This window comes from Pollicipes pollicipes, unplaced genomic scaffold (assembly GCF_011947565.3).
Source record: "Pollicipes pollicipes isolate AB1234 unplaced genomic scaffold, Ppol_2.1 Scaffold_6686;HRSCAF=7923_pilon_pilon_pilon, whole genome shotgun sequence".
NCBI classification, from domain to species: Eukaryota; Metazoa; Arthropoda; class Thecostraca; order Pollicipedomorpha; family Pollicipedidae; genus Pollicipes; species Pollicipes pollicipes.
The window spans coordinates 3,099,247-3,116,093 of NW_023596921.1; the positions used below are offsets into that span (position 1 = coordinate 3,099,247).

Here is a 16,847-nt window from a genome sequence, read left to right on the forward strand (position 1 = left end):
AAAGACAAAGTACGGAGAAATAATGCATTTGTTTATGCAGGTGTTGCAGCTGCAGCTTATGTGCTCATTACTGTATTTTAACGCTGAGATAAACATATGGAGCCACTCACTAGGTCTGGTCCATGACATGCTGCCTCCTGCCAGCATGGTTGCATATCGCAGACCGCACTACCCCTGTTGCTATAGCGTGCTCTTTATTCAGGCCACAGCTTTGGCCTGCAGTGGGCCGCCACCGCCAGCCAAACCCCATAAACTTGCAGGCCGCGCCGGACCACACCTAGAGCCCGTGTTATCACGCCCACCAGCGTCCCACCCGGTGCATCTCGATCGCCGCATCAAGTCGCTGCACTGCTGCCCGTCGTGCCCCTCGCTGCAGGCCTCCGCCCTGTTGTCTGGCAGCGCCGTCAGCTTCCTTGCGTGGTGGCTGTCACCATCGGTCTATAACAGGGATCTGTCCAACGCAGATGGCAGCTGGCGCTCGCTCGCATCAACCTCCACAATGTTATGGGGGCTTCGCAAAACGTTCTGTCGGCTTTGAGATGATGACCGCCGCTAACGCGATACACGTAGCTGCTGCGCCTGCCTCCGCGCTCTCGACGATGGTCCGCAGCACCGGTCGAGACCGGCAAGAGAGGGGGTGGGTGGGTGGGGGGAGGGCGTCGGCGACGACAGGCGCGCCGCGTCGCTTCAAGCTCCATTTGTCGCTGTCAAAATATTGGCCGCCGCTCAAGGTGACGTTTGCCCGCGCCTGTCCAAAAACAACGCCGAGTCACACTTTCTCACGGCGCACGGACCTGGTCCGCCGGCCGACTCACAGCGAGCGCCCAACAATAGCCTAGCCCGGCCTGTAGCTACCGAGCCGGACGCCCAGCGGAGAGGCCACCAGCAGTGCGCAGCCATCTGCTGAGTCGTCAACGTAAATTCAATCAATCTGATTCGAGGATGGAGCCTGCTGAGGTACCGTTTTTAGTTCAATGCTTTGAAAGTTGCGGCATATTTTCCTGATTCGTTTGGTATTCTCTTGTCTGCTTGCAGGTTTCTCTGTGCGTCGTTACAATCCTGTGTGAATTGTTCAGCTAGTTGCAAATGGCAGCAGTTTTTTAGTCCATGCTGAAAAGACGGCAAAGCACGTCGTAAAAGTGGCCGCATTACCGTTGTTCAACAGTGAGTGTGTAGCTGATTATGTGAGTGTTTGTACGTGTGCTTGTGGTATAGATGCAAATGCCTACGGCTTTTGTTTAAACTCGCGTTTGTCCCAGGATTCTCGCGCTGCCTGCGTGATCAAGCCGCTCTCGGGGCCCCTGAATGTGGTTCCTCATATTCCATATGTCCACACCACGTATCCACACCATGTCCACGGCCAGAGCCGTCGGGCTCATGCCGCATGACGGTCATTCAGCGCGGCGGGTCGTCGTCATGACCCTGACCTCGTCCTGACAGGCCAAACGCCTGCGTGGTGGAGGAGGTTCCCGGCACATACACTGAGATCTGGACCGAGTGCCGCTACTGGATAAATAGGGAGATTTGTGGACAGAAAACGTGAGTTGCCCGCAGCGGACGCAGGCAGTTAATTAGTGCAGTTTTTTGTGTGGCACGTCAAGTTGTCTTGCTGCGGTACACGGTAAACGCTCCGTTCGCCGGGATACCTGTTTCACAAGTTATGGTATGTGATGCCCGAGCTGGGTGATCACACCCAGGGATCTGTTTGCTTGTTGAACGTTTGTTTTTTTATTACTTCATTGTACACACATTGCTTGGACGCTGGCATTGCTCAAACCTGCTCTTAAAAAGATAAAGGTGGGCGATAGCGTGTATTTCGCTGTCCGCAGCATATGATAAGGTGCAAAAGTGACAAAACCAAGCGCAGCAGCTTGCTTGATCCTGGTGTGACTTTTAGTCATCCACAGTGATGGTTATTTTTCAACAATTATAACGTTTATTTTAAATGTCAAGATATATATAAACACACACACACACACGCACATATATATATATATATATATATATATATATATATATATGCATATATATCCATAGTTTTACGAAAGGGTTAGGACGAGGCATTAATATCTACCATCAATATCAGTCGATTATGCCGGTGCCCGTTTTCATGTGTGACTGAGACATCTCATAACATTGCCAATGTCTTGCAGAATAATCCGTTATGAGTGCTGCGAAGGGTACCAACAGTTAGGGGAGGACCAGAACTGCACATCCGTGAAGCCGCTGAAGAACATCCTGCAGACAGCCGAGGACCTTGGGGCCCGTCGGTGAGTCAGATCGACTCCCGCTCGAGGGCAGACCTGTCGGAATGGCAGTCGGAGTGTGGTGGCACAGTTGCCGGAGTGATTCAGTTCGTTCCACGAGCCATGCGCGCCTCGCTGACCCTATGTCGTGGCGTGCCTGGCCAATTGGGCTCATCGGGCGCGGCATGTTGACCTGGCCAATTGGGCTCATGGCCAGAAAATTCGCGGGGCCGATTCATCCTTGCATCAGAAACTTCGCACGGCTCTTCTTGCCAGCCAGAGAATAACTATATATTCAGATTATGACATATTCCAGTCAGTAAAGCAAAACTTAATCGCCATCTTGGTCGTCCTCACTAGACGGCTCCTGATGACGCATCACTGATCGTCGCTAGATGTGTGCCTTGCCTCCGAGGGTGTGCCGTCGTCCGCGTGTTGGGAGAATCTCGCTGGAAGGAGTGCAGCTCGTTCAATATCTGCGGAGCGTGTCGTTGCGCTGCATCGCGTGTCCCTGAGTGACTGCACCGTTTGCCACTGTATGTCTGTATGTCTGTATGTCTGTATGTCTGTATGTCTGTATGTCTGCACTGGTAACATCTGGGTGCTAGGTTTGTGGCAGCCGTCACCGCGGCTGGCCTCGCGCCGGAACTGAGCAGGGATGGCGCCTTCACCCTGTTCCTGCCCACGGACGCCGCATTCCAGGTCAGACGCCGGGGTCAACCGTGAGAATGCGCGCTGCATCTTGACTGTCCGATGTTTTTATAGTCTGCTATGACTGATAAAACCGATCCGCCAGGGGCTGTGACGTAGTCGCCGGAGTAGCCTGAAAGCTCTGGTTCGCGCTCAGTTCGAGCGTGCTGCACTTCGTCCGAAGTGCTTCGAAGTGAAGATGGAGGCTTTACCACATCCCTATTTTGAGTCTGGTAATCCTTGGCACCTTGGGCAGCTCTCTGCCATCCGTTTCCGCTCAGTGCACCATTCCTTCATTCTCTAAAGCTTACGGCGTAAGCCCCTTCCAGGCGTCCAGCTTACCTGCTTGCCGTCTGTCCGTTGCCGTCAGCGCATGTCAAGCAGCCTGAGGGGAACGCTGGAAGCCAGCGCCGGCGATCCCCGCAGCCCGGTGCTGTTGTACCACTTGCTGGACGGCAAGCTGACCACCAAGGACATGGGAGCCGACCAGCTGGTGGAGACGAAGAGCGCGGGCGCCAAGCTGAGGCTCAACAAATACTCCAACCAGGTCAGAGCGCTGCGGCGTCCACTTCATAGGTGAGGAGTAGAGCGGGGATTCGCCAGAGGCCGCTTGTACTGACTCTCAGCGTGGATGAAATGGATGAGGTACTGGATTGCAAGTGCGCCGTTTATCGAAAATGTCTTCTCAGCCTTGCAGCACACAGTTTGTTGCGCATCCCCGCTGGCCTCGTTGACAGACTCATGTTGCGGCGAGCGAGGAAGGACCGTGACTTTCTACTTGATTGGCCGTGCCGTGTTCTCAGGTGGTCTTGAGTGTGACTGTTCCCAGATGTGTGGAGTACGACTCACCTACATCTGTACACCTGCACATCTGAACACCTTTACGCTAGTACACCTGTGTACCTTTACACCAGCGCACCTGCACGACGACTTCAGTTCTAATGTCAGTCCTACTACCGTAAACTACTTATCTTGCTTACCTATGACGGTCCCTGTGTTGCTGTACCGTTTCCGCTATGTTACCTCAAAGCCATGCCTGACCGTCGTGGATCGGGACGAGCGCGAATCTCTGATCCAGACGAGCTGATGTCAGACCAATTCTCGCACGGACGAGCTGATGTCAGACCAACTCTCGCACGGACGAGCTGGCGTCAGACTAACTCTCGCCAGGACGAGCTGATGTCAGACCAACTCTCGCACGGGCGAGCTGGCGTCAGGCCAACTCTCGCAAGCACGAGCTGGCGTCGGACCAACTCTCGCACGGACGAGCTGGCGTCAGACCAACTCTCGCAAGCACGAGCTGGCGTCGGACCAACTCTCGCACGGACGAGCTGGCGTCAGGCCAACTCTCGCACGGACGAGCTGGCGTCAGACCAACTCTCGCACGCACGAGCTGGCGTCAGACCAACTCTCGCACGGACGAGCTGGCGTCAGACCAACTCTCGCACCGCACTCGTCTCCAACAAACGCGTTCAACCGCAACACTTTCATGCAGGCAATCCCTCAGAACAAGTGCGTCTTTTCTTAAACATTAAGCAGAATAAGCCCTTTAGGTCAGTTGTCTTCATCCTGTCGTCGATCTCATGGTTTTACAGTTGATCGAAGGGTGTCAAACACCTCCCCCAGATGACGACGGTCAACTGTAACCTGCTGGTGAGGAAGGACCAGAAGGCCACCAACGGCGTGGTTCACCTCATCGACGCCGTGCTAGACCCCAGCTTTCTCAGCAGCCGCTCAGTGATCGATCTGGTGGTACAGGTGAGTGAGACGGTGACTGATCTCGTGCTCGGGCGGCGCGAAGAGCAGGGAGTTCTGGTGGTGCAGGTGAGTGAGACGGTGACTGATCTCGTGCTCAGGCGGCGCGGAGAGCAGGGAGATTTGGTGGTACAGGTGAGTGAGACGGTGACTGATCTCGTGCTCAGGCGGCGCGGACAGCAGGGAGATCTGGTGGTATAGGTGAGTGAGACGGTGACTGATCTCGTGCTCAGGCGGCGCGGAGAGCAGGGAGACTGATGGTCCAGGTGAGGCATCTGATAAGCCAGTCAGGTGGCTCGGATGAGTGAGACGGTGGCCGGTCTCGTGATCAGGTGGCGAGGACAGCAGGGAGATTGATGGCACAGGCGAGGCGTCTCATATAGCTGACTCAGGTGATTGAGACGGTGGCGAATCTCGTGATCAGGTCGAGCGAAGAGCAGGGAGATCTGGTGGCCCAGGCGAGGCATCTCGATGGGGTGACTCAAGTGGGGCTCATCACATGAAGATCTGGTGGCTCGAATGAAGCAGCTCAGGGGTCGATTTAGTAGCTCGGGCGGGTGGGCGCGGCGGAGGAGGCAATGTTCGATCTGGTGACGCGGGTTGGCAAGGCAGAGGTTGAACAGGTAACCGAAGGGATCACCTGGTTGACTGGGGCGAGGCACCTCGTTGTTGTTCTGGAGATAGCTGCTGCTCATTGCTTGACATTAAGCGCTGGGAAAAGACACCATAAGAGAGCAATATTAGCCTTATTCCTCGGAGAAAAACCAGGAGAATAGAGATATAATTGGGTTGATATTTCGGCAACATGCCTTTATCGAAACAATAGCAGAGGTCAATTTAAAATTACCTGTTGATGACCTACTTGATTTTTCAGGTTTTTTAAAAACGGAAAGCCACAGTTTTTACAAGACACGAACATTCAGGGGATTAAACAAGCGCGATTGCCAGCCATTACCAAGATACAGTGCTTACCTAAGAATTAGAATGTGCGAACATACGTGTACATGCAAACGAATTCAAGCAAATAAACATCACGCGTCATGCCTCATTCAAACATGCTAGTGAATTGAAGTAAACAGACATCACACATCGCACATCAACTATACATGCAAACGATTTCAACTGAACAGGCATCGTATATCACGCATCAGGCATGACTTATGCATGTTAACAATTTTAAGCTAGCACACACCACAAACAAAGGCACAAATCACGTTCGCATAATCGGTCATGATTAGCCCTGTACGTTAAGATTTGGTCGCCGACTTTTATAAGAACAGATTCACTTATTTTCCTGCCCGGGTAATGTATGTGAAAACTTGGGAGGGACGTAGTCTACGTCGGAGAGTCCATGGGCCTTATTCGTTTGAGGTGTAATGAACATGTGCGAGACGCTAAAAACAAAACAGGGAACACCCCTTTCGGTGACCGCTTTTTGGCAAAACACGCTCAGGCTGAAATCGAGAGAAGTATGGAACCTATAGCCCTTTTAGAGCCCAAAGTCAGCTACAGAGCACAGGACCACCCAGACAAGAGAATAAGTGAATCTATTCTCATAAAAAGTCGGCGACCAAATCTTGACACACGCTCGGGTGGCGGGTCAAATTGACCCCCAAAGGTTTTTACAGAATGGTTTCCGAACGGCGCGATGTAGCCGGGCAAAATTTTGCATAGCTGTAGACAATTGAGTAGCGGATCGTTTGGCTTAAAAATTTAGATGTACCTTGTAAAGTCGCTGACCTAAGGCAGGTCAAAGTCAGGTCATGGTTTCAGCGAAGACAATTTCTAGGGAATCGTTAAATCTGGCCCAACAACGGAGTGCTAGACGAAGCCATGCGTATCTGGGATGTTTTCTTAGGCAACAAAGCAGTTGAATGAGCAATTTACATTGAACTTAAGTCAGGTATAACGGTCACACCAAGGTCAAAACCAACCTGTTTTATTACTCTAGGGCTTGCCGTATGGGATAGTTTCTGTTGCTCATTTCGAGTTAATTGATGGCTGGAACCGCATTATACATCTTCCATGGGCTTCTTGGAGGTCAGAATAGGTCATTGACCTAAAGTGACCTAGGTCAACATTTTGTTTTAGGAACATACTGCCTAGCTTAATCTTTGTCGCTTACTCAAATGCAAAACTCAAAGTAATGCTGTATGATTTTGGTCACTTTGACCTTCAGAAGGTCAAACAAGGTCACTGACTTTAAATGAGAATGTGACCTTTTGCTTAGAAATGGTTATCTACGGTCTGGGAGCATTTTGGAGACCAACCTGGAACTTGACATTGTTTGACCTTTTTTGACCCAAAGGTCATAACCTAGAAACCTGAAACATTGATCTGCGTGAGTCCACGTACAGGTTAACACACCCTGCAAATTTAGTGTCTCTAGCTTTCTTAGTTCCCGAGATCTCAGGGGGGTCAAATTGACCCCCCACCCGAGCGAAGGGAATCTAGCCGACCATCCGGGTGCGTGTTAACATATAGGGCTCATCATGGCCGATTATGCAAACATGATATGTGCCTTTATGTGTGATGTGTGCTAGCTTAAAATCGTTTACATGTACAAATGATGCCTGAGGCGTGATGTGCGATGCCTGGTCAATTGAAATTGTTTGTATGTATAGTTGATGAGCGACGCGTGATGCCTGTTTGCTTCAACTTGCCTGCATGTTTGAATGATCCGTGATGCGTGATGCCTATTTGCTTCAATTCGTTTGCATGTACAGGTATGTTCGTGCATTCTAATTCGTAGATAGGCAGCGTATCTTGGTAATGGCTGGCAGTCGCTCCTTGCTTAATCCCTTGAATGTTGATGTCTTGTAAAAACGGTGGCTTGCTTAAAAAAAAAACTGAAAAATCGAGGTCAGTGGCAGACAATTTTAAATTGACTTCTGCTATTGTTTCGATAAATGCATATTGCCGAAATATCAACCCAGCTATATCTCCATTTTCCTGGCTTTTCTCTGAGGAATAAGGCTAATGCTACTGCCTTATCTATGTGAATAATGTTCCTAGCTAATGCAACGCATGGAAAAGACACGACGTTAAAGCCCTCAAACAACGCTGACGAAGACGCCATCTGGCTTGTGCGAACAGGACGGCCGATTCAGCGTGCTGGCGGAGGCGCTGGAGGCCTCAGGCTATATCCAGGAGTTACGCCGTATGCCCGGTGCGTTGACGATACTAGCGCCGTCTGACGAGGCGTTCCAGAAGCTCCCCGAGAGACGCCGCGAGAAAATCTTGAACGATAAGGTGGCACGGGATGGTAAGTTAACGGCTTTGGTCAATTCATTTTGTAATCATCTGCATGTCTTCTGCAGCTCCACGAGGTTTATTCGTTTATTTTTGAAAATTGAAAACGCTTTTTTTCTCGCCAAACGTCAGATATCATAATGAGTGCAGCTTTAACCCGCGGGAAATGCCCAGTAGCACGCCGTGTGTCATCCAGACGTGAATTTCACGGCAGTCACTCGCTTCGTCAGGTAATCGCTTATTGATGAGCAAGAAGATACCGTGATATGAAGGATCGATATCCCGCATTGCGAGCCATCTCATGACGTGTGTGTTCTTAGCTCTCCTCAAGAACCACATCATACCTCATCCCGTGTGCAAGTCGGCGGTCATTGGAAACCACAAGATGAGGTCCGAGTCCGGTAGCAAGCTGGAGTTCAACTGCAACAGGTCTGTCACGAAGACGATCTCTATGTACGGCAGGCCCTCCGTTACACGCCTTGACTCTGCTGTAACGAATCTGCGTACGCAGTCCCGTGGCGAATGAACAAGTTGCACAGTTAGAGGCCATTCCCTGGCTTCTTAACTGAAGAGAAAACCATGTGATTTGCACTGAAACCGTCGCCACAGCAGGCATAGTACTATTTCGTTTACTCCCGGAGCAGTGATGTTTGTCCGTAAGAAGTATGCCATTGATCCTAGCATCATCCGCACGAGTTATCTTCCAGGTGTTCTCTGCAGAGGCATGTGATCTATGATGGTGATCCACTATGTAATGCCTCGTCGATTATAGGGACTCGGTGTTTGTGGACCGCTCCAAGATCACACAGGATGAGATCGCGGGCCAGAACGGAGTCATCCACATGTTGGACGACCTGCTTATACCCGACAGAGGTCAGTTTTACTTTGGCGAGAGAGGTACCGTGTGTCATCATATGTACCCAGCACACCATAACACAACCGAGGTACCAGGGCGTTCAGCGCCTGCACTGGTCTGTTGTATAGCCGGATTAACTACAAGAATCGACAAACAAAACAAATACTAATGCATCTTCAGGCTCATGTAAAAACTAGATGGGTATGGCAGGCATGATACTTCCATAGAGTTTTGTATGGCAGTCACATTCAAAAGGCACAGGAAAACCCATCCTTGTTATCTACCAGATGCAGCAGGCTAACCTGTTGGTGATTTCGCGTGCCTGCCTTCAGCCATGAACTTCCTGGAGCTGGCGGAGAAGCACCAGCTGTTGACGTTCCTCAACCTGGTACGCGTAGCTGGTTTGGAGGAGGCGTTCGGCGACTTCGGGGATTACACGATATTCGTACCCGATGAGAACGCCTTCCTCAGTGAGTCAATTGTGGTGCCGCTGCCGACTGTCGTGCAGGGTACTGACAATGGAGATGTTATCCCGTATTTGTTATGCAAAAATGAGGTACCGGTGGACTGCTGCCCGCCGGGACAGTTTATTTTGGTGAGGTCTGTAGTCCGATATCTGGACTACCGTATGGGGGATGGCGTTGAGTGCAGAACGGTGTCATGCGATGGCATTGCTGGAGGGGAAGATATCTTCGCGTAATGTGAACGTTGGAAACATAAATCATTGCGTTGGCCAGAAGATATTTCTTGTAGGGTGCCTTTCATTGCCAGCGTGTTGGCGTATCCATTGTTGCAGGAAAGCAAGACTTGTTCTCAGAAAAGATTGCGCGCCGGTGAGACGGGGCGGGGAGCACTTGTACCCCTTGTGCCACTAGATGACCTCGCACGTTGACTGTGTGGCCATGCAGCTGTACCCGAGGGCCTGATGGAAGCGGCCAGGTCCGACACGGAGGCGGCGCGTGATCTCCTGCTCTTCCACGGCACTCAGGGTCGCATCTTCAGCAAGGACATCTCCGACAATCAGGTGCTCGGGCTGACAAGGTTGCAGCTCGCACTGGATGGCCGTTGGTCACCGCCGTCCGTGCGAGTTCTTCCTTTCCGTCTAGCTTCCCTTCTGCTCCCTCTTTTAGTTATGTTCGTCCTTCCTCCGTTCTGCCTACTCCCTCACTGTGTCTCTCCCTACGCTTTACCCACCACTTCGTCTCACTCTTCTCCCTCCCCTTCTTCATTTCCCGTGACGCTGCCGTCTCCGCCCCAGGTGGTGATGTCGCTGGATGAGGAGAATCCACTGCGGCTACACGTGCACCGCAGCGCCCTGGCCGTAGAGGACGCCATCATCCAGCAGGCCGACATCGAGGGCCAGAACGGCGTGATGCACATTATCAACCGCGTCCTGCTTCCCTCGAACAGGAGCGCCGCTGACGTCCTGCGTCGCGACGGTCGCTTCAGGTAGGGCCTGTTCCACCCTGCTGTACTTGAACAGGAACACCTACGTCACCAGTGGATGATCGAAAACCCACTCTGGATAGTTTTTGGGTAGTGTTGCTAGGCATTCGACATGCTGTCTCTGCCGGTGTCCGCTGAATCGTTTCAAAACATTCCGGGCTCAAAGCCTCATTGCGAGGCAGACTGGGTGACCACCGTCTCCGCCGCCAGCATCCTACTGTCGGCGATGGAGAGGGTGATGGCCGCGGACCCACATAGTTTGGACCTGCGGAACGACGGCGTCTTCACCATCTTCGCGCCCACTGACGACGCCTTCCAGGCGCTGGGACAGGCAGGGGTGGACGCGCTGATGTCTGACATCGAGCTCCTCACCAAGGCGAGGCACACCGGACCGTGTTGGGTGCGGTGCTCGGTCGCTCGATGGCTCTGCAGCTCGCTGTTGCCAACGTCTCGAAGTCAATGCGTCTTTACATGTCGCCTCATACCGACTAGACATAGAATAGAGGCTGCGAAGCCCATGCTTCTCTTGCATTTCTACGCCCGCACGGGCAGGCTGTGGGAATCGCAAAGGTCACGACTTATTTTTGTTTTCAAAACCGCCGGTGCATAGTGATGTTACATAAATGACGAAGCGCTTCAACTTTCCTTAACAAAAATGTTTACTGTGGGCTGGATGTAATCAACCAGAAAGGTATGCCTCTTTCGGGGGTGGCAGAAAACCTAGGTAAATCCTATATCGGTATTCATGTTCCGTGGCTGTAAAGCCCTCACCCGCGTCCAAGGCTGCATTTCGGGTGCTTGTGGACGCGTTTGAAACAACCGCCTTTTTCTCTCCCCTCACCACTGGTAAAGTGTTTCCAAAAATGGCACCAACAGCAGTCACGCTCTTCAACACCAGCTCAGAGCTAATGTAGCGGTATCTGCCTTGGCTGAGTCTGGTTTCGCTTTTGTCTCCTGTCCAGCCTCCTCTTTAGCTCACCCCAGGGTTTCGATTGGTTTCATCAGTACGCTAGCGCGACAGCAGATGAGTTTCATCAGTGCGGTAGCGCGACAGTAGATTGGTTTCAGCAGTGCGGTAGCGCGACAGTAGGTTGGTTTCAGCAGTGCGGTAGCGCGACAGTAGATTGGTTTCAGCAGTGCGGTAGCGCGACAGCAGCAGAACTCCCGCCATGACCCGCGGAAATGACGAGGACACATATGCCCAGACACCAATGATGGCAATGCCACGCGAGTGTGGCGGACCGAAGCCAAGTTGGCCTGAGTCAGGCGCCGCAGTTTCGACATTGCGACCCTCTGCTAGGGGCGCCACATGGCCGTGATAGATGGCGCCATTTTTCCGGTTGTGGTCTGTAGGCGCACGCACCACTAACGTAGAGGAACCGGCAGCGGACAGATGTGTTACTCCGTGGAAATCGATTGAGGAGAGAGATGCAAGGTAGAATCTTAGCTGCACTTATTATGCACATCACCCATGGATCCCAAATAATATTTTAGAACCACTGGCGGGCGGGGGGGGGGGATCGACACAAACCTCAAAGCAACATGGTTTTATCCCACATGTTTGTGCGTCTGTCTTGCCTTCTGCTGCCGCTCTTGTCGGTCCCGAATGTAAAGGAGCTTTACACCACGATCCCAGACAAAGAGGCTGGGCTGTCGCACGGCCATGCCTGACGCGGCTCTAGCGTCGACTATTCACACCGGGACTTGGGCCCCGTAGTGACCGGGACTCGTGGTGCCACCCAGACTGCGACGCTGACCGAGTGCTGTGCCGTTCGCAGACAGTCAAGAATCACGTCTCCGCCCGCCTGTTGAGCTCAGGCTCGTTCCAGCACGACCTAAGCTACCAGGTGGCCACCCAGCACGGCTCGGTCGACCTGCACTACGAAGGCGACGAGCTGATGGTGCGTTGGTCGGCCGGCGCGCAGCCGCTGCCGCCGCCTCGGGTCGGCGTGATCTTGCGCACATCGGCCAGGGGTGGCCACGTCATCGCGCCGCTTCGGGCACACAAGCACCGGGAAAGTCACCTGTCGGTTGTTAAGAGAGTGTCCGTACCCCTCCTCGCCAAGTGTCTTTGTTATCAGAATGTTGCACTCTAGATGGGGGGGGGGGGGGGGGAAGTCCGCGCTTAACTTTCACCGCAGTGACCCTTCCCCGACCTCGTTGTCCTCACGAATGTAGCGAAGAGAGACTGATGAACGTCATAGTTACCGGCGTCGCTAACCGCGCCATTATCAATTATTCAGCACGGCTCACCGGCAGGTGGGGGAGGCGCGCGTGCTGAAGCGCGACATCATGAACACCAACGGCGTGCTGCACCTGATCGACAAGGTGCTGGTGCCAACCGAGTTGGCGCACCAGGCCACCTTCGCCGGCAGCACGTCCTTCCACAGCAGCCGTACAGAGTACAACGGAAGCGGTGAGTTGAGCGAAGTATCGCCTGCACGCGATGAGCCAGCAGACACGGTGAGCGGGCTCATACTAGGTATGCCGGAGGAAGTGAGTGTGGTTGAGGTGGGTATGCCATACATGTGTGAGGTGGCGCCGGGTACGTCAGACACCGTGAGTGGGGTGGTACCTGGTACACCAGAAGGTGAGAAGGATCCCTTAGTTTGTGTGCCCATGTGTGACGCATCCAGCGTCGTTGTTGCAAGGCGGTGGAGGGCAGTGATCAAGGATGCGATAAATGGAAGCAGTGAGGGCAGCTCGCCCCACCCCCATCTTGAAAAATGGGATGGCGATCCCTCATCTAACTAGGAGGGCCTGTGGTGTGGCCATTCTGGTACGTTAAGCCCGAAAAGTCTATTTTGGCTTGCCGAAGGCTGATTCTGGCCTACTTCGGATTCATTTTGACCAAAACAGGGCAATTCTAAGCCTACAAAGCGCTCATTTTGGCCTGCAGAATGCCCATTGTTTACTTGGAGGGCCCACTTCGGCTTTTGGAGGCCCATTTTAAGCTGTAGGCGGCCATTATTGACCGTGGAGTGTCCATGCAGGGAATTGTAGATCTAAGATATATTTAAAGCGTCAATTCGCACTTGTATAGGCTTACTATCTAATCTGAGAGGGCCCGTTTTGGCATTTTCGAGTCCCCGGAATTTGAACGCGTTTCCCGCGCCTCTGGCAGTGGTAAGTCGTAGTGTTAGGGAAGTTGAAAGATAAACTTGAGCTGCGTATATTCGTATTTTAGCCGTACAATAATGCACAGCTGCTGCTCCGACACCGAGTCCCTTCGGCATTAGCCTGAGATCGGGCTTATGCGTCAGTTAGATATACGTGCTTGGCTATTGAATACCAATGCAATGACATGAGAGCAAACGCTTTCTTGTCGAAGTGTTAAGAAGCCGTTTTCACAAGGAGTTATGGTGTGAAGCTTTTCAAAGCTACTTAAAGAAATTTCAACGTACGTTTATTAACGGCGCTGCTATTATGATCGTTCTTTGGCTGTGAATGTCTTTCAGAGGTTTAAAAACATATTTGAAAAGACGGGTATTTGTGCTCATGCCACGGTTTGTTGGTCATAAGCATGATAGTGCTTGGACAAGCACTTATAATGCCAAATCTATAACTACCGAACCTTTCGAAATTTTCCAAAAAAATCGGTGACATATCTGACACAGCCGCGACAAAACGCACCCTCACACCCTGGCTGCATTCCTATGAATGAGTATGCGTTACTTACGAAGCTTACCTACTAAAATATAGTCCCTGATGAGTGCTTGAATTTAAAAAAAATGTTTCACATTTGAAGATATCGGAGCAAGCATCAGATATGGTGAAACAAGCTCCCTTATAGCTATTGGTATGCGTTTGAAAATACAATAAAAACTGTTCCAGACAACACGGTTTCTCCGTTTAGTAAATATGCTTCTCGATACGTCATTGCTTGATTACATCATTGTACCTGGCACAACTTTGATTGAAAGTCAGTTACCGGCCGCTATATCTGGAAATCGTGCTCACGAACGCAAGATGTAGACGGAATCGTGCTCAAGAACGCAAGACTCGACCATCACATTTGTCCGGACCTGATCGCAGCAGGGCTTATGGAATGGCAGGATTGGAATAAAGTTCATATGACGTAATGAATGTCAAGGTGACCTTGACACGCTCTCCCGAAAATAGTTCTCAAAATTCGCGAACATTTAGCTCAGAGACTAGAGCTGATTTAAGTCGTGGCAAGGGCGGGGCTGTGAACCACATCAAAAGGTCTTGAAGATCGTTATTTTAGTTCAAAGCCTCCCCCCCCCTCATAGGAAGTTAGAAGACTCCCTTAGAATGATTCTGAAAACCATCTTGCCTCGTTTTGTTGCTCCATACGACACCGACGTAAATAATAATTGTAATGGCCGGCCTCAGCCGATCCATGCCGTTGCCAAGCGTGATACTATACTGAGCAGTAGATGAACTTGTGCTAGTCTGAACTAGCCGTGTAATGGAGACGTAAATGTCTATAAGCAGGCTCGTGTCTTATCCAAAACGTTTTCTCAGTTTGATAAACGTGTTTTGGCTATTGAATATTTTGAAGTTGCGTGCAAACCACTGTGTTTTTTCAAACTGTCTAATATATGCCAAAATTTATTTAAAGCATTCATAAAACTTTTGAAAACGGTCTTCATCGTTTTAGGTGTTTGTGAAAGTGGTTAGTAGGGCAAAGTTGGGATAATTATATCAGGGCTTACTCTAAGCTCCCCCATACCATAATTACTGGGAATATGACTGAGATGTTCACATCTCAGACTGTTACAACCTTCAGGTACATATGTAGCGGTAGCATTTTGGGGAGTAGCTCCTCAACTTTTTTGGTAAATGACTTCTCAATGAACCCCTTTCAAATGCTACAACCTACCCCACCATGGGGTAAACTACATCACATCGTGGAGGAAGTTGTACGGTTTTCAAAGAGAAGGCTGCATAGGAAGCCAGCTGCTGAATGTGTCCCGATATGCAAACAGCGCACACCCGTCTCGGCTTATTTGCAATCCGCCCTGATGTGGACATGACAAATCTCTCCTCTTTCTAATGAGCCAATGTCTATTTTACGGCTACCGCCAGCTCGGTTTCAGCTGCTTGCGTAGCAATTATGGACCTATTCATGTGCTGTAAATGCCGACTTGCACAGCTGATAGGACATGCATCGCCGACGTCTTGGACGAAGGCTTGCGCCACCCCAAAATCCCTCGCAAGCAGACGCCGAATGTTTTACGGCATATGCGGTACATGTGCTACAACCACTCAGCATGGCATTCAGATTAATTTGACTATGTCGTAAGACCTTAAACGCACATTGCCACTGATTGCTGGAGTTTTCAGGGATATGCAACAACGAAAAACTTGTTTCTCGCGCTCACCTCGAGACGCGTGCACGTGTGCACCTGAAAGTACGCTACAAGATGGACAGACGGCGGTGCTGAGCGCCAGCCAAGTGGCTCAAGATCGGCACCTGTCGCATAGATTTAGAGTAACTCGCCGTGATAATACTTGGACATGATACAACGCACCCCATTCTCTCTTATTGGCTGGTATATACGAAAACATCGTGGAAACATTTCAAGAAACATTTTGAAAGCTTTTCATCTTATAACGCACCGTGAAAACGACTCAGGTAAAGCTTACGTGCATAAGAGCGGTGACAGGAGTGCCATTCGTCACCTACTGCAAGAAAATGAGAGAACGGTACAGAAGTCAAAGGTTATGACACGGTGTCATAGTGCAAGCTGACAACTCATTCAACAGTTCACTGTCGGTTACTGTGTCGTGATGTGCGTGCTCTCACGGCTCCCAAATAACGCACGTATAGAACCTCGCGCGTCCGTCCATTCGCAGGCTCCAGCTACAGCCATACCTACAGCTCGAGCTCGTCGTCGTCTTCACACAGCAGCGGTGGCGGCCGGTACCGCAGCGGGCCCCGTCCGGCCGGCACTGGCTCTCGCTACACGTCATCGTCGCGCCGCGCCGTCTCTTCCGGCTAGGGGCGCTGCCCCGGCGCCGCGCCGCCGCCAGACACGACACCGAGCGGAGGCCGCCAGCGAGCCGCGCCGCTGCGGCTGGCGGTGCCTCGACGCCGGCGTTGAGTGGCTCCGACACGTAACGCTAAGATTTGGCCTGATTGGAAGCACTTGGGCTCGGGTAGGTGCTGGGTGAAGTGTGCGGTCTCCATGTCTCTATGTGCGCTGGATCCAATCCGCGCTTGATCGGTCTCGGATGGAGACCCAGTGTTTCGCGTGCATACTGCCAAAGGGAGGGGGGGGGGGGGGGGGGGCTGGTGAACAAGTCTGGCTTTGCGGCTGTCCTGCCGTTATTAATGTAACCAAGAATCCAGGACTGCCGGTTTTACTGGCAGAATGGTTTTTGTATAGTGGCAAGGAAATAAGCAGCAACTGGCTGGTCACCACGATAACAAAACCACCTTACGGTCCAGTCTGTTTCCGTATAATCTGAACTGGACTGTGCTAACCGCTGACAGTTGACTAACACCACGTGAAATGCTCTTTTAGTCGTGCCTTTCCTGGGAGAGATGGCAATGTGGGCAGACTGAGCCGCAGTGTTGGAAAGTTATCAGTAAACACCAGTGAGATGCAAATATTTTCTGTGCTACTTTCATC

The 16,847-nt window shown here is 51.5% G+C and overlaps 1 protein-coding gene across 1 annotated transcript in view; it reads left to right on the top strand.

The window, feature by feature from the left end:
- Window positions 1-16,214, top strand: part of LOC119107305 (transforming growth factor-beta-induced protein ig-h3) — an 18,900-nt gene extending 2,686 nt beyond the window's left edge. The window contains exons 2-16 of the mRNA XM_037230729.1: window positions 1,441-1,539; window positions 2,154-2,270; window positions 2,855-2,948; window positions 3,307-3,483; window positions 4,563-4,694; window positions 7,788-7,956; window positions 8,264-8,372; window positions 8,716-8,816; window positions 9,132-9,269; window positions 9,708-9,823; window positions 10,058-10,248; window positions 10,456-10,621; window positions 12,024-12,146; window positions 12,505-12,661; window positions 16,069-16,214. Of these exons, the coding sequence (XP_037086624.1) occupies window positions 1,441-1,539; window positions 2,154-2,270; window positions 2,855-2,948; window positions 3,307-3,483; window positions 4,563-4,694; window positions 7,788-7,956; window positions 8,264-8,372; window positions 8,716-8,816; window positions 9,132-9,269; window positions 9,708-9,823; window positions 10,058-10,248; window positions 10,456-10,621; window positions 12,024-12,146; window positions 12,505-12,661; window positions 16,069-16,214 (2,035 nt within the window). The remainder of the gene's footprint in view (window positions 1-1,440; window positions 1,540-2,153; window positions 2,271-2,854; window positions 2,949-3,306; window positions 3,484-4,562; window positions 4,695-7,787; window positions 7,957-8,263; window positions 8,373-8,715; window positions 8,817-9,131; window positions 9,270-9,707; window positions 9,824-10,057; window positions 10,249-10,455; window positions 10,622-12,023; window positions 12,147-12,504; window positions 12,662-16,068) is intronic.
- The last annotated feature ends 633 nt before the right edge of the window (window positions 16,215-16,847 follow it).